General features: G+C 38.1%; 2 protein-coding genes across 4 annotated transcripts in view; one reads left to right on the top strand and one right to left on the bottom strand.

The window, feature by feature from the left end:
• The window catches only part of SLF1 (SMC5/6 complex localization factor 1), a 41,115-nt gene extending 25,704 nt beyond the window's left edge, over positions 1-15,411 (bottom strand). The window contains exons 1-7 of one of the 2 annotated variants that reach the window (XM_074569793.1): positions 15,320-15,411; positions 14,765-14,878; positions 14,537-14,612; positions 12,091-12,334; positions 9,646-9,805; positions 4,766-4,897; positions 3,294-3,347 (exon numbers count right to left, since the gene is read on the bottom strand). In XM_074569793.1, the coding sequence (XP_074425894.1) occupies positions 3,294-3,347; positions 4,766-4,897; positions 9,646-9,805; positions 12,091-12,334; positions 14,537-14,612; positions 14,765-14,878; positions 15,320-15,352 (813 nt within the window). In that variant the 5' untranslated portion in view covers positions 15,353-15,411. Of the gene's footprint in view, positions 1-3,293; positions 3,348-4,765; positions 4,898-9,645; positions 9,806-10,473; positions 10,613-12,090; positions 12,335-14,536; positions 14,613-14,764; positions 14,879-15,319 lie in introns of those variants that run through there. The other variant, XM_074569794.1, reaches the window with a different exon arrangement.
• KIAA0825 (KIAA0825 ortholog) overlaps positions 15,411-25,363 on the top strand; it is a 254,964-nt gene continuing 245,011 nt past the window's right edge. For both annotated transcript variants that reach the window (XM_074569791.1, XM_074569792.1), the window contains exons 1-3: positions 15,411-15,516; positions 15,921-16,015; positions 24,921-25,006. The gene's annotated coding sequence lies outside the window, so the exon portion shown is untranslated. The remainder of the gene's footprint in view (positions 15,517-15,920; positions 16,016-24,920; positions 25,007-25,363) is intronic.

The raw sequence follows: 25,363 nt of genomic DNA, 5'->3' as shown, positions 1-25,363 counted from the left end.
ACTTCTCTGTCGCCTCGATTTAAGATGTGTGAAGATGACTCAGTACACTGTGCATGTACAAGCATGTTGCTGCTGGCCCTCATCTGGTGATCGTACTAGCGTCAATCTTTCTATACTGTGATTGAAACATGTATCTCTTGAAATTTCTGGCGCTGGAAGAAAGAGCAAAACTGGATGCATTATTTGGAAAGTACACCGAAACAAAGCTGTTTTGGGAAGTGTGAGGCCTTTGGCATTACACTTACAATAAGGAGTAAGTAGAGAACCCGCTTTCAGCTTATTTCTAAAGGGTAAGGCAGGATGATAGAAAACTGAGGTGATGAACTTTTTTCAATATCAAGAGACAGCTGCTGTAGGGCCTTAATAGTCAATAAGCTGTACAAACCTGCACTGGCTCACGGTCTGGCTGATGAGAAACTAGCAGTTTCTGGTGAAGTGCTGCTGGTACAACCATTAAAACTTTGAGCAGAAACAAATGAAAAAATGAAGGTTTGCTGACAATAAGTTGTTTTATACAGCGTAATGTGGAAGAGAAGCTGACAAAAGAGCAATAAATATTTTAGGGAGGATGATAGATAACAGAACACTTACATGAGTTAAGCCTTCCTAGCACATGCAAACTGAGATGACTGAATACAGCATGTGGTTCTAAACTGTTAATTTAGTTTGTAGGTTTCATTTTACTTTACTAGTATTACTGGAAATGTTTATTGGAGCTGTTTTTAAAAGCCATTAATAGACTGCCTATATCAGTCACATATCAGATGCAAAGGCTAGCAATGGATATTCCACAAAGCAATAGAAGACAGTGGCAGGTCATGTATAACTAAAGTATTAGAATTTAGCCTAAAATTTCCAAACAAAAAATTGTATTAAGAGCTCAGAATAACAATTTCAGCTTACACATGTTAAAAAAGCTAAAGGAATTTTTCCCATAAATTCAATAAACTAAATATTAACCTTAAATTTCAATGCAAATCTGTTCAGTAACTCAACTGCGCACAGTGTTTTGCCCATTAATGCTACTGCTGGACAATGACAAAAGCTCATCTTTTAAATACATTTTTCTCCTCCCTACCTTATTGTGTCAATAGAAAGAAATCAGAAAAAAAGAGATTTCTGAGACAGAAAGAAAAGCCTGAGAGCTCATTTTGTCAGACTGGGAGCTCATTTATGTTCCAAGTAACTATTTATGTAGTACGGCTCATGAAGATACCAAATATTCAGCTACCGAGAAATACGAAAAAGCTAATAGGTATTAAGTGCTTCCCATTTTAACTTTTAAATAATACAAGTTACCATATAAACTACAGTAGCTCATATCTACTACATATAATGCTTTTTAAGTAGTTAGAGGTAATGTTTCAACATTATTTAAAGATTTATTCTTAGTGTTATAGATAGAAAAGGGAAAATTTTGAAGTATTTATTTACTTAGGATATGACAAAGACTTAATAAAACCTGTTGCTGACTTGTACCTGATTTATGGCATACATTTGCCTTAATAGAACGAAAAATGAGAAATTAACTAAATAGTACAAAAAAAAGAAATTAAGTCAAAGTAATTATGAAAACAGGACTGGAAAACATAATGTTCTACTTGCAATCTGTGCTTCAGTACACTCTACAACCCTCATGATGGTGTTTAAGGCTTACATTGTAAGAACAACTACTCTTTCTTCCTAAAGTGAGATAAGCTTCAGCTAAAGTCTGACCCCACTAGCAAAAACACGTGCACTGCAAAAATGTTTTGTATGTTTTCTCTTTACTGCTACTGCAATACAGTCCATTTACCCGGACTTCGGTAAGGCCTTTGAAAGGGTCCCTCACAACATCCTTCTCTCTGAATTGGAGAAGTATGGATTTGATGGGTGGACCGTTCAGTGGCTGAGGACCCGGTTGGATGATCACATCCAGATGGTAGTGGTCAACAGCTCAACGTCCACTTGGAGATCAGTGACGAGTGGTGTCCCTCAGGGGTCTGTACTGGGACCAGTACTGTGCAGTATCTTCACCTTCACATGGACAGCGGGATCGAGGGCACCCTTGGCAAATTTGTAGATGACACCAAGCTGAGTGGTGCAGTGACATGCCTGAGGGATGGGACACCACCCAGAGGGACCTGGACAGGCTCAAGAAGTGGGCACGTGTGAACCTCATGAGATTCACCAAAGTCTAGTGCAGGGTCCTGCACCTGGGTTGGGGCAACTCCCAGTGTCGATACAAACTGGGGGATGAAGGGATTGAGAGCAGTCCTGCCAAGAAGGTCTTGGTGTGCCGGGGGATGAAAAGTTGGACATGAGCCAGCAACATGCACTCACAGCCCAGAAGGCCAACCGTATCCTGGGCTGCTTCAAAAGAAGCGTGCCCAGCAGGGTGAGGGAAGGGTTTCTATCCCTCTGCTCCACACTGGTGAGACCCCACCTGGAGTATTGTGAACAGTTCTGGAGCCCTCAGCACAGGAGAGACATCAACCTTTTGGGAGTGGGTCCAGAGGAGGCCACAAAAAACAATCAGAGGGCTGGAGCCCCTCTGCTCTGAGGACAGGCTGAGAGAGCTGGGGGGGTTCAGCCTGGAGAAGAGAAGGCTCTGGGGAGACTTTATAGCACCTGAAGGGGGCCTACAAGAAAGATGGCGCTAAACTTTTTAGTAGGGCCTGATGCAATAGGACAAGGGGGTAATCGCTTTAAACTAACAGAGGGGAAATTTAGATGAGATATTGGGAAGAAATTCTCTGCTGTGAGGGTGGTGAGCCCCTGGCCCAGGTTGCCCAGAGAAGCTCTGGCTGCCCCATCCCTGGAGGGGTTCATCCCTGGAGGTCCAGCCCTGGCTGGATGGGGCTTGGAGCAACCTGTTCTCCTTGAAGATGTCCCTGCTCATTGCAAGGGGGTTGGACTAGGTGACTTTTAAAGGTGTCTTCCAACCCAAACTATTCTATGATTCTATGATTCATTGCATAAATACAGTGCTTGAATAATTTAAGATGCTCTAAATCACATTAGGGCATTTTTGCCGCTTTTCTTCTAACACTAACAGGTAAAGTTCTCTTAATGAGCAGGATTAAAGAGTTTCTTTGTAATAAAGTGGACAGTACTGAAAGCATTGTAAGAATGAACAAAATTCAGAGTATTTGAATAATGCTCTTTAGCTCTTCAATAATTTTATGAGGTTTTGATAACATAAATATTTTAAAATGTTTCTTCCAATAGCTAATTTCACAAATAAATATGTTTGCCTAACTTCGTAATAAAATTCCATGTATGCAATGTGCCCTCTTTGTGAGAATCCTTACCTCTGGATTGCATTTATTCAGCTGGTCTTTTTGAACAAGCCTGTGCTTAACGGCCTGTAAAACAGGATAAAGTCAACCCACACATTAGAGACCAATAAACATATTCAACAAACACTGTATAAAACCCCAAAATGGCAACTTTTGTTAAACACAGTTCAAGCAAAACATTCAACCTAGCAATCTACTTATATGTATCTTTTTAGTATTTGGATGGCAAAATTATGAAATAGAGGATTAGAGACGTAAAAGGAAGATAATAAAGGCCATTTTTCTCCCCAGTTTTCCTGTTATTCTCTGCTTCTTGTTTATGTGGTTGCTACATAAGGACAGCTTTACTAGATTTGGTCCGCTTAACCACATTAAAAAATATTGTGTCTTCTGTTTTTCTATGGCAAAATTCAAACTTTGAATTCCTCTTGCAAGTTACCGATAATGTGAAGATATGGCATTAAGTGCAAAGATTTATTGCTGTATTTATTATGTCAGAGTGTTACAATCCTACTAACATATGCTACCAAAAAAGTCTTTTAGGAGAGATTTTCTTTAGGACTATGATTGCTCCATCTGCATGTAATAGTTTGAGGGAAAGATAATCTGATAAGAAGTGCACTTGTGTGTTGTATACATCAAAAGTCAAAGACGCATTTATGTTTTAAAGGGCTGGAGGGTATAGTCCTGATGAAATGTCACTGATAAAAGGTGTAGCATTTGAAGGTGTATAGAGTGTATAGAAGACAGCATGAGTCTTCTATATCTGTTAATCTCATCTAAAAATTGTGCAAATTGAGGACTTAAAAATTCTAAGAACTTAATATGCATGGAGGACTTGATTTTGCAGTTACAAAATCATATAGTGCTTCATGTAAGCAAGCTCCTACAAAAATACTTACACACCATCATCTTCATCACTGTATCTTACAGACATAATATATCCTAACTCAAAGTAATTAACTGTTTTTCTACATATGAAATAATGTTTTCCATTATTCACGTAGCATATTTATCAGGATTAGATATGTGACAACATTAAAACAAAGAGTACATTTAGCCTATTTTTTACTTGTGATAAAAATCATTCATATGAATCAACAAAATACTGGCTTTAGGATATGGTTAGTCTAATTCATATGCAATTCAGCCAGATAACAGGAAAGTCATAGAAACACTGTAATCCAATGACATTTTGTTGAACAATATTAGCTACTACCTCTCGCATGTATTACACCAAGATTTCAAGTAGTCCACCATGTCTTCCACACACCCATGCCTAACAATTACCACTACTAAATTATTTTTTAGCTAATGGTAGATGTAGGAAATATGTGATTATTAAACGGGTTAAAAGGCATCATTACTATTTTAAAAGATGTTAAAATACCTACTTTATGAGCTCAATACTATAATGAAAGATAAATTTAATACTATACATGTTATAGTTTATGCTAAGAAAGTATTAACTGATTGTTACTTACCGCAGCAAAATACATATGTTTTATAACAGCATTTTTCATTGTGGCAAGCTGCATGTTAGACATGATTTGGTTGGTTTCTTGTGCAGCCAGGAAACGGTTCATTTGGGTATCTTCAGTATTTTGTATCTCACTCTGTGCAGAACAAATAAATACCCTGGTTTTTAGTTTCAAAGCCAAGGCTCTAAAACAACTTTTATGTGCTAACTCTTTCTATATAATCTATTGTAAACCCTTGTGTGCATATGCATGCTTATGTAATTGTTTAAGGGTCTACATTATGCGCCAGACAAACAGCTGGTGGGTGGTTTGGAAACAAACCACTGAGGTTACAGAAAGCTTTAGCATAGGAATTATAAATGTAAGTTTCCCCATAATTATTTTTCCTGACTTTAACTCTGACAACTCTGACCCAATCCCTGTGGTTGAAATAAGAGCTGGGTTTCCATAATGGAGTCACTCTTTGGACTTTTCAAAAACTAAACCCAAAGCCCACAACTTTTCAACTAGTCAAAAATGTAGTAAGGATTTGTCAAGACCTATTTTACCAATTTGACTATAACCATGCATTTATTTTATAAAGGCCACTACAATGAAATCTTTCCAGCTCTTGCATATAAGCCTGAAATAAACCAGTAATTTAAGAATTAGAAGTTCCTTTTTTCTTTTTAGTAATTTATTCTCTAAGTCTACCTATCGTTTCCAGCTATTTCTTCAGCACAGGGAATGAGGAAATCTTTCTCAAACTGGCTTTCAACTCATTCTGAAAAGACTTGCAGTGAGGCCACAAAATAATTTTTGTTAGCAAAAAATAACTACAAAAAAATTAAAAGTTATTTCACGATACAAGAACAACAAATTTCAGTAGAGTTTCAACATATGCTTTTCATCAAAGATACAAAGACTAACAATAAAATACCATCTTTGTTTCAGGCAAATAAACATATAACTACAAAACCAGCCTCCTCCTGCAGAGTGATGAGTTAAGAACATAGATACAAATGAAGTGTTACACTTGATGACAGCATCTACAGCCATTTTTTATTGGGAGCAGGTGTGGAAGGCTTGAGGTAGCTTGCCTTCTAATTCAAACACCTAATTCTGATGGGTGAATCAAGTATGGGAAACACGGGAAATAACAGTAGGGAAAGAAACACAGTAGTGCATGCAATGACAAGATGCAAGCTATGAACAGTTCATACTTCTAAGTTTTCAAGGCAAAGTTTCAAACATTGCAGATGTTTCATCCTGTTTTCAGATTTTCCCTTAGATGTACAATTCAACCCAAAAGTATTTGGCATGTGCATAACTATTTCTAAACAAATACTGAGTTTTTTGCATGTTATAGAAGAGAGTCAAGTATTTTAGGTAACTTGAAAAGAGCTCTAAATAGCTGTAGATAGCCAGGGATAACTGAACTCTGATGCATTAATTAGTCTTCGCTTCTTGTGGCACTTTCTACACATTATTTTCAGCATGCTTATAAAAATACTTGTATTCAAAGAATTTATAGCACCATCTTGGCAAAAATTCATGAATGCCAGCATGCATCCAACAAAGCATTTAAAGTCTCAGTTTAAGTATGAGACTAGCTCCCTAAAATCACGCATGTGTTTTAATATCTTGAACAAATAAATCTGACACGTTTTAGGATCAAATCATTAATGACAATCCCACAGAGTATTTTAACACTAGAGTTATGAGGTTGAGATTATAAGAACAGATAGTGAAATATAAAGATGAAGCAAAGACACGGTTAAAAAAAAAAATCACAGCAAGAATAGCCTGAACATCAGTGCAGTTCCACTGAAAAAAAGACTACAATACTGCTTTGCCAGATTCAGCATCTAGACATATAATGTGGGTGTTCAGGGGAGGAAGAGGGGTATTTATTTTTGCTAGAAGTAGCAGTCAAATAGCAGGACTACAAATTTACAAAGTTGCAACGTTCTAATGAATTATGTGCCAAGTACTTCTGGGAGGGAGAGAAAAGAGCATGTCCATAACATTCTTTGATAAAGCCTAATACACTTGGACAAGTGTTGTGATTTGATTGCCTATGTTTTATTCTTTTCCCTTTTAGAGACTAGGAGCCTTGGCAGTTTTCCGAGTTCTTTAGATGCATTTAAATAGAAAGCTAATGCTCTCTTGGCCTCTGAGGTGAGTTACTTTAATGAAATCTAAGAAAAAAAGAGACGTGCAAGTTAATGGACTGGTTAAGATGGAAACCCGTTATCTCACCTGGGAGGAATTCAGGGTGCATAGCAAGAAACACTTCTCATAGAGATCAATAAAAGGTGAAGTAGCCATAAAAACTGGACATTCATTCCTCTATTAAATGTAAATGTCTATCTTAGCTGAAAGGTGTAACACAGAACAGTTTCCCTGAGCAAGTTTCATTAAGAGAATAAGCACTAGACTGAGATCCCATGTTGATGTGTGTTTTACTCAGGGTGTAAACATTAAGACCTTTCAACTCTTCTCATCCTTTTGTAACAGCTCTACTGCTCATTGAAACAGGAAGGAAAAGCATATGCTGAGGAATCCAAAGGGTTTTTCAAAAATAGGTTATTCCTAGTAACAAATACAGTTTTAGCTCCTACTTGCTTGCAAAGGTAGTATTTTCAATTAGCAGTTGACTAAAATAATCCCACGGTCCTAGGAACTATCAGACTAAAAGAATCTTCTGAGGCCTTTGAGTAATTCCAGGTCAAAATGGTAAGAAGTTCTGAATACTGCATCTGCGTCAATGGTGAACAGTGCATCTGGTAAGCAAATGACTATGGATCATGGGGCATCTTTCTCTTTTTCAAGGAAAAGAGTAGGGAAAAAATTCTAGTTCTAGTGAATTCTGCACATACAAGAAAATTCATTGAACAGTGACATGTCCCCTCATAGCTCAGATGGAAATATGAAAGAGAAACAAGCTGTTTTTTCTTGTTCAGCCTTAACTTTTGCATCACGGTAAATTTAACTCCTGATCCAATTTTGGAGCTGAATGGTAAACCTAACACTCTGAACTATTTGTTATCGCACTGGATGCTTCATCTGGCTTAGCCATGCCAACTGATGACTTTCAGCATGGCATCTCTCTTCAAATAAGGTCCATCCAGCTCCTCATGTCTTAGTGGATATGATGATGCACTGTCTCAAGCTCTAGTTTAGTTAACAGAAGAAAGCTATTATTATAGGGACTTTGGAGAATCCTCTTCTACCAACCCAGAAATACAGAGCTTGCATTCTCAAGAATTTAACACTTTTGACTAGTAAAAAAGAAGTTTTGTCATGAATCACAACAGGTTTTCTAACATGGAAAGAGACAAAATTGAGTCTAGTCTTTGCACGTGTGAGCATCATGTGATTTGAGTTGAAAGGACTCATTAACATTTTCTGAAATGCAGACAGTTACGTACCTCCTGACTCCAAGGATGAGAGTTCTGCACATTGAGAAGCATTACAGTGTATAAACTGTTGGTATATGAGACATTCTTAACAAGTCCTCTTGGCATGCTAGCCTATCCTCATAGAGTTGCTGGTTGGTTATACAATCCTTTAGTCTAAACTAATTTTGTTTAATTTTGTCTACAAGTGGTGATCTCTCTACAGTAATGGAGAATTAAAGGTATGCTCAGATAGCAGTTTACACAACCATTTTAGGAAATTGTAATCCTTGCAGCATCAATCTCAGTGCATTGACTGAAAAGGGAATATAGGTGACCAGCTTACATTACATTCCTAGCACAGAAATAGTCTAAGTGAATGTTCTTTGCCCAGTATGCCATTCCCTTACAAAATCCGTATTGCAATCACCAGTTCTTCCCAGTCATGAAGGACTGACAGCAAACTGATTTGGAATTAAGAATCTGAATCTTAACAAAATAATCACGAGACTATTTTACCACAGTCTATCTATCAGATTATGAAAAAAAAAAAAAAGTAGAATAATTGGGGTCAGTTGACAAAAGAAGTGATTACCTTGATCTTGAAGCGTGAAGATACCATTACAATACAGCTTAATAATGTTTGCCAAACCCAATTAAAAAGATATATATATTCAGATACACAGGTAGACAGATAGATAGAATCACATTTGAAATCCTTACCAAAATAAAGAGAATATAAATGAAAAATGAATTTTTTTTTTCTTGGTATTTTGTGAATAACTGTTTAGTTGATGGTCACCTACGCTGGAACTTCCTCATGCAGCCTAATTATTTTTTCCAGTAATAGCAGCACAAAGCAGGAGCCAAGAAAGAACAAACATAGAGAGAAAAAGAAATAATGTACGCTTCCTTGGTATTATTTCTTTAGATCTGAAACAGAACACCCCTTTCGGAAAGATAATTTTTCTATTACAGAATCACAGAGTAGTTGAAGATGTAGGGGATTTCTGGAAGTCATCTGGTCCAAACACCCAGCCCAAGGAAGGCCATGTAAAGCCAGTTACCCAGGACCGTGCCTGGACAGCTTTTGAATATCTCCAAGAACGGAGACTCCACAGCCTCTTTGTGCAACCTGTTCCAGTGCTCCATCACCCTCACAGTGAAAAAAAAAAATCCCAAACTTTCAGACAGAACCTCCTGTGCTTCAGTTTGCACCCATTGCTTCTTGTCCTGTCACAGAGCATCACTGACAACAGCCTGGCTCTGTCTTCTTTGCACCCTCCCTCCAGGTATTTATATACATTCACAAGCCTTCTCTTCTCTTCGATAAACAGTCCCAGCATCAGAAATTTGTGTTACCTTTAATCAAATTATAAAACATTCAGGCTGATCATTTCCCCCTCTATTATTAATGCTGCATTATTTACAGTAACCAGTAAACCTGCCATAAAAGGCTAACAATTAAAAACTAATTTTAGATACATTTTTTAATGTACTTACCCCAAAAAGATAATCTCCTATATATTGCACAGTGTAGTATGGAGCTTCAGAAAATTTTTTGTTTTGCATAGGAAAAATTTCTTTGCTGAGGAATATATGAGTTATAGTGCACTCTGCATTTTGAGATGAACATATGGTTGCCTTTCCAGCTTGAAGAACTCTAAATAAACATATTTAGAAAGATGTATTAACTGTATTATATTAATACTGCCTAAAGCTACATTATCATCCACAAAATACAAGCATGCAAGTAAGAGAGAATGAGGTTCTAGATGTAAGATTGCCCAACCTTCATTAGGAGAATAAAAGGGCATTTAATAACCCACTTAATAAGACATCCTTCTCTCCACAATTTAACACTATTAATTAAAATCTACGTACACCTCCTACATATCTGATAGAAAGCTTTACCTGTGTACTTTTTCAAAGATCAAAATTTTTTGACAGCAGCTGTAATTTATTGCATTATGTCCCCCAAAATGATGATGGTCTTTCAATTAAGTTTTGCAATAAATTAAGTGGTTTACCAAAAGTTTTCATAATGCAAATACACTTTTTAACTTCATTTTGGAGTCTTTCACAGCATTTGGTGCTGTCCAATATCATACGCAGAAAACAGATCTGCTTGTCTTTGGGACACCATTACATGTAAGAGTCTCCCAAGAAGTAATTTTCTGACTTGTCTTGTTGCAACTATTCCTATTTTTTATAAAAGATGCCAGTCAAAAAAACAGGGGAAGAAACAAGGTCTTTTGACATGCTGGATATGTTTTATTTTTCATAATCCAGGTACGTAAAAAGAAAAGGATGCTGGTCTCACACACTTACCCATCCAACAGTAAAGGCAGGAAAAGCACAGAAGGGGGGAAAAAAGGCACAAGTTTTGTAAGTATTAGAGAAAAACCAATCTTTCCCCAAAGTTACAGTGGCCTTTATGACTGAAAACAGTACTTGCTGGAGATAAAAAGTGTCCACCTTTCAGTGTTTTCTGACTGAGTAAAAGGATCCCCGTGTTGCTATATGGGAAACAGTCTTGAAAAAGACATTCCTTCCACAAAACTGCCTGTTCACCTGTCTTGCTGATGTAGTTCCTGTTAAAGGTTATTTCTATTGCAAACACAGAGTTGTGCAAGACAGCATTCCAATAGTGTTATCATGAAGATCTGCATAAGCAGTTTTTACAGAAAAAGAAACAGCATCTTTCACAAGTGTAGCAGGATGAGCGCGTCTTTCTGCAAGACAGAACACAGTAAACTCTTCTGCTCAGCCACAAAAATAGCATACTTAGAATGTTTTCAGCTGGCAAAATCAGAAGATGGTAGCTTCAGCTACACCTCACTTTGTCTTTATGAACTGCAGATACACAGGCATTCTGTGAGGCAGCATGCAGCCCTGTACCATCATTAACCAAACTGCACTTCCCTTCTTGCCTGTGCATCTGTGGCACACTGAGACCTGAGGAGTAATTAACTGGGATTTCAACAGATAAGGAGAGTAGGACAGTATCTGTGCCTGCAGAGAACGGAAAGCTCTAAAACAGTGTCAGGGGATGTTTGCTTTTACTGCACTACAAGCAAACACGACTTAACATGCTCTGTTTGAGATTAAATGTAGTATTTAAACGACAGAATCCAAATGTGTAGGAACAGTATGGAAAAAAAGAATGCAGTCCCAGAATTAGAATCACAGAATGCGTTGGGTTGGAAGAGACCTCTAAAGGCCATCTATCCCAACCCCCCTGCAGTCAGCAGGGACATCTTTAACTAGATCAGGTTGCTCAGAGCCTCATCCAGCCTGGCCTTGAATGTCCCCAGGGATGGGACCTCCACCACCTCTCTGGGCAACTTCAGTTGTTTTCCTTTTCTCTGCTTTTCCTTTATTCTTTTGTCTTTTCCCTTCTGAACTACCTGTATTTACATTGTACCAGAAACATCTGATACAGTACAAATCAGGTCTTCAGAACTACAAGAAGCTGTTACAGGGAGGTGAGAAAAAAACCAATCAGGTCAGTCACAGTGTGGCCCACGTCCCTAAGGCACAGTTCACAGCTGGCACAGGTCACCCACCCAAGTGAAATAATGTATCCTGTTCCAGCTACTATTTGAGTGTAACATCGACACCAGATAAAGGATTAACCATAAAAAAACATAAGCCAATGTACATTGCTTCATGAAGAAAGTTTCTGTACACAGTTTACTAAGATGCAAACATGAGAATACGTGTTATTTTTGACGGTATACTATAAAGAAAGGAAGAAAATGAGTGGTGTTCAAGATTTAAAGTAATTTTATTATAAAATATATGGAAGTATATTCATAGAAAGTAATTCAGAGTTTGAAGAGCTGTTATGGACCAAATTAACTGGGATGCAAGAAAATAATGTGTTTGACCACACAATAAGTGTTCCATTGTTCATTATTTAAGCTTTAAGACAATTCCTCCTACCTTCTAATAGACGCCATTCGTTTATCACCTTCCTTAACAGGGAGGACAACTTTCCATCTGTGGAATGCCCCTGGAGCACTAGTGCGTGTCAGTTCTTCGCGCCATCTTTTAGGTGCAGATTGCCTTTGAGGTGAATAATGGGTGTCTTTTTCAATTTCATATCCCCATTCGTACGTTGTTTCATCAAGCCATCTGCCACTTTCGGCACTATTAATTATGTACTCCTTAGTTAGTATCCACTTTCCTAAAAAGCAAATGAACTGTCAACCACAAAAGATTTTTTGTGCAGACAAATGGCAATCAACTGAAGATCTAATACAAAATTAACTTCGACCTTTCTTGTGCAAATAAAAGCTGGAATTGTAAGTATCATTTTAAAAACTTCTTCCTACTACAAGAGTTCTTCTCTTCACACTTTAAAACCAGAAATCTCTCAATGCCGCTGAAAATGATCACTTTGTTTCCTTTTAAACGATGAAGTACCTTTTTACCCTTTCTAGATAAATACTTGTCTATCCCCTCAAAAATCTGCAAACGGAATTTTTCAGCCTCCCAGATTTTGTTCTTATGACTTCCACAGAACCTTGCTTAACCCTTTATTTTTAATACCATTTGACATTTTTACAAAAGTACTAAAACATAGTAAAATGAAGAAATATTTTACCACCAATTATTATAAAGAGGAGTGAAGGTTTTAGCATGTAAGCTGTTTCTTTTACATACTCTTAATACTACTTGCACTGCAAGTGTAGTGAATACCAATATTAGGGGGACACGGTTTTAGACTTTTGTCTTTCCCCTTTCTTCTTTTCACATCCTTTTCTCTCATCCCTTGGCTCCACCTCCTCCGCCTCTCCTCTTTCATCTTCCGCATGTACGCTTTTGATACTCTGTGTAATGATCTTCCCCTTTTTCTCTGTCTCTCTCTTCTTACAGGTTCAGGTCAAGAGCCGTGGTTAGTACCCTGCTCCTGTATTGAAACACTACCTACAGAAGATACTGCAAGAGAAATTGACTTGAATTGTGTGAACCTAATTGGTTTCACAGAACAGCAGGGTTGACTGGCAAAACGTCTCAGTGCAGGAGCACAGATGGTACTTCTACATAACCTAGCATAGGTACCAGTAGACTTATGACTGGAAAAGGTATGCTGTGCACAACCTGTATGTTAAAATCACTTCCATTTCAAAGTTTCCATCTCAAAACTTCTGTCAGCTAGGAAGTCCGCAAAGACTGGCATCCTTGTTAGTATTTCGGATTGCCTCTAGGGAGTTCTAAATGAGTTTAAGCATGATCTTTTAAACTTACTTGGGAAAAACCGCAGTAGGAATGAGCACGCTCTCTCTGCCATCAAGGGCAAGAGCAATGCTTATGCAAAAAGAGCACCTCTTCCAGGATTAAACAGTGCTACATGGTACTGGGGAAGATTTGCAAGTACAGAAACAAGACAGAGTTTTGCATTGCCATGTGGACACTATGTATACAGTTTCCACTCAGTTCAAGAAAACATCTCCAGATGTTTTAAATCCCAAAAAGTAAGAAAACATTAACTCAAACTTTTATAGTTGTTAAAATGAAGTGCTATGCCAGAAATCTTTCTGCATTTTAATATTGTTTCCCTTGTGGAAACTTTTGGTCTATTTCCTTTTTGGTTAGAGCGTGATCAGAATTTCACATCACTACAAGTATTCAGGTGTGTATACGTATATATACACACACCTTCATTCTAGCAGTGATAGATGATTGAAAATTCCTACTAATATGGTATGCAAGTACAAATATGAAACCAAGAAATTCACACATAACTTTAAACACAAATTTATGTTTACTTATTTCTGTCTGTTAACTACTAAATTTAAGAGTAACAAAGATCAGGTCTAACCAGTTACTGTATCGGTATCGTGAAATCTTGTAACTCGACAAGATTTTCCAAACTCACCATAAACTCCTTCCAGGTAATCTCTCTATAAAGATATCTGAAAATACAGAATTCTCAATCTAAAAGCATTTTAGTTGCTTATATATGGGATTTCAGCATCAGGCCTTAGGTAAAAGGAAAGCAAGAGGCAAGACAAGAGGCTTGTGTCAGAATGGCAAAAGCCTGGAATTTTCTCTTGCTACATAAACAGAAACTTACAGTGACCTTTACATGCCACATGTGAATTTGGTGCATGCTGATTACAGGTGTCCGTATTCTCTCTGCCTCCTTTCCAAGCAATCCATTTTTAAGCACCCATATAATTTGGATAGAACTTCACGATCTAACTAATATATAAGAAAGCTTTCTGTTTGAGAACAGATGCAGACCAAATAAAGGAAGATGCCAGGAAAAAACCCAAACCAGAAAGAAGTAAATCAGAACTTCAACATAATACTATGTTAAAAAGTCAAGATTAAGGTCCTATGTTATGATGCTATGAAATTTTACAGGAACTATTTCACTCACCTGCAGCGCAGGCTGCTAAGAACTTCTCACTCTTGCTCAGCTTTTTTGCTATAAGATGCGTACAATTTCTGTATTTCTAACAAAACAAAAACAAAACAAGACACACGTATCACTGGAAACACTTTAACCTTCTTGGCTATTTATGCAGAATGATAACTACTGCACAGTGCTTTAAGGCTTGCACTTTTTCTTTCTGCTCTAGCCAACAGGTACTTTAATGAACGATACCTTATCATTTAAAAAAACACAGTCCAGTCTGAAGAGCCATTTCAGCAGTGCCGCCTTCTCTTCTTTTTTAAATCCGGTTAATTGGACGATCCGTCTCTGGCCGCCACTAGCCATCTGTTGAGAGAAAAACAAACGAAAAGGAGACATTAGCGCCCCAAATACACATCACGAAACGCTGCTTGCACGCTCTTACTAGTACTTCCTACCAGCCTTCCGATAAAAAGAAAAAAAGGGGAAAACACACGGGGAGGACTCGGCGCTGCCCGACGGCGGTGAGGGGGCAGGCCGGAGACCACAGACCGCGGCCGGCGACGGGCCGAGCCCCCCCGGGCTGGGCACCGCGGCTCCCCGCAACCCGCAGGCGGGAGCCCCCCGACCCGCACTCGCGGAACGGCGCGGCCTCCCACCGCCCCCCCGTGAGGGAAAGCCGCCCGCCCTCCGGGGAGGCCCCGCGGGGAAGCGCCGCTGAGGGGGAGCGGTGCCGGGCGGAAGCAGCGCGGGGCGAAGCGTCTGCCCTCAGCGTCGGGGGAAGCCCACCCGCCTGCCATCACTTACAGAGGCCATGGGGGCGTCCGGGAGCCCTCTCATCCCCCGGGACGGTCCGGGCCCTACCGGGCACCGCGCCCCGGCGTGTTCCCGCCTTCCCCCGCCCCGCCCCCGGATGTGGCGGCGCGGCCGTTCCGGGCCGTTGTCACCGACGCTCCGCGGTCGCCGGGGCTGTGAGCGCCGAGCCGCGGGGGGACCCCGGCCCGGTAAGTGGCCCGCCGGGCGGGGCTGCCCTTCCCCTCCCCTCCCCGTGCGGGACGGGGTCAGGGGCGACCCGCCGCCGAGCTTCCTGCGGCCGCTTCCTCTCCTCCGCGGCGCGGCCGGGCGTTGCGCAGTTCCGAGGCTCCCCCGGTGGGCGCCCGCTCCTCTGAGGCCGCCCCGCCGGAGCGGAGCGGCGAGAAGGGGTAGCCTTCTCTCAGGCGGGGAGGACTCGGTTCCCGGGGAGGGGGAGGCCTTCCCTCAGGACGGGGTGCCCGGGAAGGGGGTGGGCTTCCCCCAGGGCAGGAGGACTCGGTGCCCAGTGAGGGGGGCGTGTGGTGGAGGGCGAGCGGGAAAACAGGCCGTTGCCGCCTAAGAGTCTCTGAAAACCACCATTTCTGTTGCTCAACAGAGTTAAAAGAGTGGAAGGCGGTCTGTTAGGGATGGAAGACGGAAGAGACCTCGCTGAGTAGAGGAAGCTGGCGGAGGAACCAGGTGGAGTTGGATGTAGGTGCAGGCTGAGAAGTCTCCCCTCAGGAACAGGCTGTCTGAGAGTCGGGGAAGGGACCGAGGGTTTATGATCCCCAGTGCCCTTTTCTCCGTATCTCAGAGAAACTTTCAGAGTGTCATGTGCCATATGATGGCTGATCCTCAGGGAAGATGACCAGGTGCTGCAGCCGCCAGATAATCGAGGCACATGTTTTGGTGAAGGGATTCTTGCCCCACTGATCAAGTTTGTACTGACTTTTATTTACGCAGGTCAGGGTTTGATGTTTTTTTAAATTACAAATCAACGTGAAAAGGTCAAAATAATATTCAGATTGTACCTCAAGCACTCAGTTTAGGATTTAGAAATGTAGACATGCCAAGATAATGATTGTGAAACTTTATTTTGATCCCTCTTGTATTTGAGAGATGACTTTTTACTTTATTCCTTTGTCATTGAATGCACTGAATGGATAGCACACAAGAAATCTGTTAGTGCTTTCTAATGAACACAATTAGCTTTGTAGAACACTTTTTTTATTCCTTTTTTATACAGTTGGAGAGTAGAAGGCACACATCCTGATTCAAGCGAAGAAAAGGTGAATGAATTGCCTCTGTAGAGAACTGAATGCTGCTCTCTCCCCTTCTGTATAATTCTTATGTGATAGTGGACAAGTCACTTTGTACTCATTGAGGTAGCTGTTTCATATTTAAGACCTGTAAACTGAGAAATCTGTGGCAAAACATTCACAAGTGCTCAGTACTTGTCACTGCAGCTTAGATCAATAGAAGGTATTCCTGTCGAAGGAAAACCAAACTCGCCTGTCTTCAGACATCTGAAGGTTGGCGGCACGTTGGACACTTGGTTTTGAATCTGCCTGAGTTTACCAAATACCAAAATGGAAAAATAGTTCTGCTGGGCCTCAGATGGGTCTTGGGTTGCTGTTTATAAAGTATTCTGGTACCCCTAATGCTTACTGAAGCTTTTCCCATCTTCTGTTTCGTTAATATTGCAGCTATATTTTTGTATGCAAGCATGAAGAAGTAACCATCAACAACGTCTGTCGTCAGCTTTTGATATAAGTGGCACTGTAAAACCTTCAAACATTTACTTGAATATTCAGAGTTAAATCGCTGTAGTTATTGCTTGCATTTCTTGTTTGACAATGAACATCAGTTGCATTTTCTATTTTGTACCTGTTGCGCCTTTATACCTTCACTAATGAGTTGTCAGTACTGTAAAGGTATTCATTGTAATTGTTGTACCCGGACTGCAAAAAATCAAAACGCTATGTTTGTTTTACAAAAAGTAATCTAAACTTTGGACCACACTTAATCTGTTGTCCCTAAATATTTTTTTTATTTGATAGTCAAAATTTATCTTATTTAAAAACTAGTAACAGTTCATATGAATAAATAGTTCTGGATTTATTTACTCTGGTAAAGCTGAAATAGATAATGTTTGGATTAATATTTTTTAAAGTTAACAATGTAATTCTTATTAACTACTACTTACTGTAAACTATTACTTAACTAGTAACTAATAGCAGTTTTATGCCACAGGGCCCTTAACAGGCTGGGGAAGTCTTCAGCATACAGTACCATAAATTTCAGCACACAGTACTGTAACCTAGCTACTAGTGAAAAAGTTACATACTTATATGATGACCATATGTTACTTTTGTGAATTAAATATTTTCTAGCTGTGGGTTTTTTTCCCTTGTATCTGACATATAAAATATGTGGAATCAAAATAACTGAGACCTCTAACATTTCATGTCTGTTTTCATTTTAAAGTACATTGCTACTGAAGTGTAGCTTTAAGAAATTGAGAACATGTTTTTACCTTCGTTTTAGTGGTGTCTGATAAGTTTGGATTTCACTTTTCCTCTGCCTCTATTATTTTTTCATAATAAGCCTAAAATACTTTCTTCTTTTCCATCCTTGTTGTGATCTCATTGTAGTAGCTAGATATCTCTTGGTTCATTAAGCTTTCTCTTATATACAATGGTTAATATTAGGTCTTGTAGGTCTAGGGAGCAATCTTTTTAACTGGAGTATTTTTCAAGACCTCTAGGTTTCTTTGTCCTTGTAATGCGTCAAATATGTGGTTCAGTTGCTCAGTATTATAAACTATATTTAAGCAGTTTGTATCTGGATTTAGATGGATATCCACTTTTACACTTTATCTTCTACAGTACATGTGACATCTTTTATAAAAATTCAGAAGTGATTTTCAGTGTTACACAAATGGTATTTCACTTACAAAATTTCTAATTACGTTTTAAGGATTATCGAGAATGGCTGTACAGCTCCCATGTCCTCAGTTCTTTAAGAAGCCAAGATCAGAGAAATAAATATGCCTTTTACTCTTTCACAAAAAGAGTTTACTTACAGTGTTTCAGATGCCTGTCTCTATGAGATGTCTTGTTTCTTGATTTTTCCTAGAGACAAAAAAGAGAAATTTCTTTTTCATTCCACTGCTCTAGCTTTCCACCTTACACTTTTTGCCTCCTTTAAGTTCTACATATAGTTGTATTACCACCACGTCTTTTGCCTTTAAATTTCACTTCTTACATTTTCCCATAGATAACTATTTTATTTCACATAATACGTGTAGTTATTTTTCTCCAGGCCTCATTAGTGTTGCCATAGTCAATGTGATCACCGTTGAGCCTTGTCCTTAAATATCACAACCTCGTTCTGCAAGCCTTCACCACTTTATCCTTCACTTTGCAGCTTAGGGTTTGGGTTGGGTTTTTTTTTTTGCATTTTTTGCCCCTCTCTAGCCTTTTGACTTCCTGTGTTGAAAATGATATGTAATTTCTTGCAGTAATTGTGATAGTGATACAATCCATGCATAAACATCTCTTCCATTGTCAAATATGATCTGACAGGTGTTTTTTATCTAGTGGAAGTTATTTTGCATTATGTGCCTAAAATATTTTCCATGAGGCAAAGAAGTCTGTCAGTTGACCGATTAACAATTTCAGAGTTTAAAAAACTATTCATTAGAGCTTTTTTCTTCTGTTGTCTCAACATAACGTGTGTATACTTGTTTAAGCAGTATAATTTGACAAAACAAAAAATAATGACGTAGGCAACTTTTGGTCAAACATTTAGGTATCACAGCTTTGTACAGAACACAAGAAGCTATACTGAAAAGTCAGTCAAAAAAGCAAAAACAGTATGAAGTGCCTCCACACTGCCTTCATGTGGAGAAAAATCTAACTTTATGCCCTGTTTTAAGTCCATTTTGTAAGTTTGTCTACGGTATGAAGCACTGACTGTGGCTTTATTGAAAAAGTGAAGGAATTTAAATTTCATTCTATAGTGATAAGGGATTACAAGAATTAGAAGTAGTATAAACATAATATAAATCCACAGAAGCTAGAATAGCTTCTTAATTGTCTCTCTATAAATGAATCTGTAGTTTCTTTCATGAGCTGATGAATATAGAACGGCAGAACAAGCATTGTGAAAACTGTTGCTTTTCTTCAAGCCTTACTGATTATGTAAACTCAGTTATCATAACTTTGTACTTATCTAAAAACATCTTTTATGGTCTTTTCAGGAGGTCTCGTTTGCGTTTCTTTCTTGTAGACATTTTTCTTACACAGAACATTTCCTTTTCTGATCATTGTAAGCTCAGCCTATCTTCTATCTCCTTGCATTCATCTGCCCTTCTGCCAACTTGCATTCCATTAATATATGTCAGTGAATCAGTGTTGGACAAATGTAGAGAGCACAGAATGGTGTTCAGCAACTTGTTCAATAACTCTTCTGTAAATGATGCCAAGCTATATACTTTATGTGTATCGGTTCACTTGTTAATGAATTAGTGAACTGCACTTCATTAGTGCATTTTCAGTCACTCATAACTTGGAATAAGGTTTTGTTTGATTGATTGTTCTTTCTTTTAAAATATAGGTACTGAAATGGTTTCATTTTGCATTTAATACTTACCTTTCCTACACATAAAGTTTCTTGCCTTTGCCTGACATGAGTTAGTCCCTGGCTGCTTGGACCTTCTTTCTTAATGATATTAGTGTTCTCCTGCCCTGACCTAAATCCGCTGTACCTGCCCGGAATACTTAATTGACCTAATTCTCCCACTGACTTTTTAATATTTTCTCCTATATAGGAGATCCATTCTGATGTGATCAGCAATTTTTTCTTCAGCAAAGTCCTTTCCCTTTTTTTTTTTTTTTTTTGAGAATCCACATAAGCTCATTCAGATTGTGTTTGTTTGGTTTTTTGTTTGTTTCTTTTTTAAAAAAAATTTCTATATGTTTTAAAATGCATTTTCTTTGTCTTTTGTGTATTATTCTTCCTTAAGTAACTGCAGTCAGAATGGTGAATGTGTGTAATGGTAGCAGAAATTACATATTTTTCTTAATAATTGTTGTTAAATAGCAATGCATCTACTCAGAATATTCCAGAATGGTTTCTTCTCTGCAATAACCCCTCTTTCCCTGGAGTTTTATTTCTTGTTAGGCAACTGCCAATAGCGTGATTGATGCCCCGCAATGCAGACAAACATGAACCCTGTCTCACAGACGTTAGAAAATCAAGTTAGACATGATGTAACCAGTGGGGTAACGTGTTGCATATATACTTTTTACCTTCTCTGCTGTTTGCTGTACTTGAGGTCAGTACAGAGGGCAGGCAAAAGATGTAGGTAATTGTGAACAGAAAGAAAAAAGAAAAATATTAAAAAGAATTTAGGAGAAAGTATGGCATAAATTGTAATAAGGAAGATAATGAAGGTACAACAAGAGCAAGCTAATATCAAAATACCCTACAGTGTGTACAGTTCTGTCTATGTATCTTATCAATATGTAACTGGAAGTTTATTTAGAATTAGTATCAGACATAGATTTGGTACTTAAGGTGAGGTTAACAGAGTATGGTAGCGGTTCCTTGTAACTGTTTAGTTGTCCCTTAAGGTGAAACCCCTGTCATCAGCTGATCTTGCAGATAAGTATTGTATTCTTACAGCTTTGTCATCCATCCCTAAGAATTCCAGGTCACCTCAGAAGGCAAGCTTACCCTGGGATGTCAGTGTCTCTTGAAGATTGTAGTAGAAGTATTCAGTACTAAAATAGTGTGTTCATTGGTGTTTTTTTTTTATTTTGTCAGAAGTCATTGTCTACTAGACTCAGAAAGCAGACAGCATTTACCAAAGAATAAATCCAAAATTAACTGTCAGAATCATAGTAAGAAATGGATCATATTAATGTAGTAACCTATTGCCATAAGACAGTGTTTTTCTCTTCAGATAGGCTTTGAGACCTGTTTCAATGCAAAATAACTGAACATCCATAATTTTTATTTTTCTGATTGAGTCTTGTGAAGAATTCATTTGGTTGAACAAGAAATTTTGCTTAATGATTGTTTCCCATCAAACTTGTGGGCATGGGAGTTAAGAGAAGTGAAGTTTTGCTACTGCTAACTTTACAGTGTGATTCTACTTGGCTTTGGCATACCCAGATATAAGATGTATAAGTCATTCTTCCATCCAGAGACACCAGTCTATGCTATGAGTGAAAAGTTCTCTCAAGGAAAGAGACAGCAATGTCCTTTTGTGATCTGTAGTCCCAGGAGCTTTATGAGGATTGGTGAGGTCCTCTGAATAGCTTCCTGGAAATAACCTGAGGATTGCAGAAAAACATCCAGACCTTTTGCAGAAGGGGTGCTTCGGCAGCCCCTTATGCACAGAAGAATAAAAGATTTCCTTTGAAGCAGTGACATAGATAAGGTTTCTCCTTTTCTTCCACTTTCCGACTGAAGCAATGACATTTATTAGTGTAGAAGGTTTTTGCTGTCAGCGATTTCTCCCATCTGGAGTGCCAGTATTGACAGAAGGGCTATGTGGTTAGGAACGTTATTGCTCAAAAAGATCATCACTAAGGGCTGAAGTAAGAGCAGGACTGAAATTCCTGACTGGGAAGAGAGTATCTTTTCAGGAAGTGTTGGGGAAGGCATTATGGGCTCTTCTATATAAGCATAAACTCTCTAAGCGTGCCAACCCTGTTTCTCTCCTTTTCTTGCCTCCCCACTCCCAGCAGCATCCTCAAAGATTTGTTAGGCAGACCAGAGTAGAACTTACATACCCAAAGTCCTGCTTCCCCGTTGTTTAGAGGTAAACAGAAGCCCCCTTCACAGATCTAAGAAATGACTTAACAAAAAGGAGATGTTAGTACTGGCAGTCAATAGGATATGGATCTTTTCAGCAATGAGAATGTTGTAAGTGGAATGATTTTGAATTCAGTTCACTAAGGGATTCTGGGCACAGGTGGCCTTTGAGATGTGTCTCCTGGAATGGAGATACTACTACACTCTTGTCCATCTGCAGCTAACTCTTCCCATGTTGCGGTGGTGGAACACTTAAACAAGTATGACTGTTCCACTCATGGGATTGTAAAGACAGTATGGCAGGAGAAGGAACAAAATGAAAAAAGGGCAGGATGAGGATTAGTGGGGTGATTAAGTAGGAGAATTGCATGTGTAGCATCTTGGACATACAGGATATAAATCTTCTGAGGTAAATGGTAGATGCTGATTGAAATTTGGTAAATTAATCTGTCAGTTTTTAGTTTAAACATTTAGAGTTGCTTGGAGAAACTGATTAGCTGCAACCCATGAAGGCATAAAATAGGCCTCGGTGAATTACATTCGGAGGTGTTTCCGTATTTAAGTTACTCATATGCCAGTTTTTTCTAAGCAAAATGTCCATCTCTTATGTTTTCAGGACAAAGTGTTTTATTGGCCATGAGCTTATGTCTGCAAGAGACTATATTGAATTAATCTGCGATATTGCATATAGTTAAAAATGTGTATGTGAACATGTGTTTGTATAGAAATATATAGGATGATATTATGTGCTATACATGGGGTTTTCTTGAAAAAGACAGAATTCTTTGCTAATCCAGCTAATTAATTACAAAATATTTGTATAGAATATTGCCATATTGAGGTATGATTATGCATTCTATGCAAAAATTTCGCTATATATATTTTTTATGGATAGATTTAGGTTACTTCATAAGGAGTTAAATGGAAAATTGTGTTACAGAAAGAATCCTTGATTAAGAATCTTTGGTTATTTTTTTCTTCAATTTCCCTGTATACAGTGTAGCTTGGAATTTTCCTGAATATGTGATTAGTGGAATTTAACCATAACTTGTCTTATATTTAGTCCTCAAAAGCATTCTTTTTCACTTTTTTTTTTTTCACCGATTCAGTGAAGCTCCTGCACTGTGATTTGGAGACCACAGTGGTAGAAGGACTTCATTCTTTCTGGGATGAGGAGAAACATTTCCATGTTCTCACAGGCACTGATATTCCCAGATGGAATTTGATCAGTTTTTGACTAGTTATATGCCTTTTATCTGTTGGAAGGCTGCTGAAGGAATTCACCACGCTGATGGGCCATGCTTCAAAATACCAGCTTAACTTTATTTATGAACCCTTCTATAGCCTTTAGTTCCTATACCAATATAGGTCTTTACCTAAAAGTCTGAGTAATATAGTTAGCAATTCTTCCTTTTATAACTAAATATGTCAGCTAGCTGTCAGCTCTGTGATGTGCCTGATCTTTTTCTCTCTTGCAGAATTCAATTTAATATCAAATCCAAGTCATCTGAATAGCAATGCAAAATGCTGCCACAATGTTACTCTGTTGTACTTTGTAATTTCCTCTTCTCTTCATTTTTAAATTTTATGTTTGACAAAACTGAAACTCTTATACATTGTTGTTTAATTTTATTTCTCATTAGTTAATATAGGTGAAATAATCAGTGTGAATGTTTCTGCTTACAATTCCAGTTTTAGCAAATAAGCTACTTACTTAACTTGTCCAAACATGTTGAAGGTATTGGATTTTAAGGCAAAAACATTCACAGTCTGAAAAGGGAACACTGACAAGTTCAGTCAAAAGGGAAAAGAAGAATAATTTATAAAAGGAACTGTAGATAATGATGCCATCCAGTTGTTTTAAAGTGCATCTACCTCACCTTTAATGAATTAGATTTGTCAACAGCATATGTTTTATGCACTACTTCTAATGAAGTGGCATACCAGCACTACAGTGTACTTTGAGGTTTATTCCATCAAAGCTTTTTGCTGTCGTAAAGTAGACCTTTTTAAATAATAGATACTAAAAACTACATTTAAATAACATTAAGGTTGTGACACAAACACCAAATGACAAACTTCAGGCAATTCAAAGTTAGGGCTGACAACTTGTCATTAACTTGCATTGTTGCTTTTTAAAAAAGAAGCACAATTGCGTGATTTAAGGATTGAATGTCAGACTAACTTTAAATTTCTTGGCTTTTGTGAGCTGGAGTTACAACCTTACTGTCATTTTTTATATAGTTTTTTGCATAGCCTCTGTTTTCAGAAAAGTAATAAAAGCAGTGGAAAAAGTACAAGCTTTGTTGGCTTTCCTCTTCATTTATAATACATACTTGAAAGTATCGGTAAAGGAACAGGGGCTATCCCATCATCAAACTTACATGCGGTTCTTTTAAACTTCTTTTATTCTTGTCTTTGCTGATTCTTCTACAAAACTTCTGAGTTAAAGGAACTAGCCATATGCTATTTTCAGACATTCTGTGGCCTTCTAATTTCCCTTTCTGTACATATCTTAATTGCTTTTATACCTTTGGAACAATGAAATTAAGTGCTATGTGGCATCATGGTTTGTATAAGTATCAACAGAAATGGAGGATCCTGAAGTTAAAACTTTTTTTAACATTTTGAACTTGGACTATTATTTGCCAGTTGGAATTAAGAAGCATACTGTCTTATTGGATGAGCAATTTTATGTAATACTTAAGCAATTAGGATTTTATCTGTGAAAGTGTTAGTTCCTTAAATACTACCTATTAGTAATTTTACTGCATTTCTTTTTACATAGGACTACTGATGAACTATTAACTGAATGTTATGCATAGCCCCTTAAAACTGAAGATTTCAGTTACAGAGAGAATATATTGACTAAAGGTAGGTATTTATGTAAATTGTATATTGATATGTTCTGAAATTGAGTTGCTGTAAACTGTAAATGCTTAAGAAGTTCTGACTGGCTGGTTAGATGAGACCTGTGATGTTTATAGGAAAGTGCTTATTGGTACTAAGGAAGAATATACATGCTTTTTTATTGATTGAGGAAAATGGAGATGCTACATTTAAATTTAAGAGTTTTTTAAAAGTTCAAAGCAAGCTTTGTTCAGATTAACCGTTTTATAAATTCTTACCTCTTTACAATAGCTATAAAAATGCCTAGTTGTGTTAACTATTAAGAAATGGATAGGTATGAACTTTGTTATTTTCTGTCATGGTTTAACCTCAGACAGCAAC

The sequence above is a fragment of the Larus michahellis genome, chromosome Z (assembly GCF_964199755.1).
Source record: "Larus michahellis chromosome Z, bLarMic1.1, whole genome shotgun sequence".
NCBI lineage: Eukaryota > Metazoa > Chordata > Aves > Charadriiformes > Laridae > Larus > Larus michahellis.
Note: the sequence above shows the minus strand (reverse complement) of the source record. Positions and strands in the feature narration are given on the sequence as shown.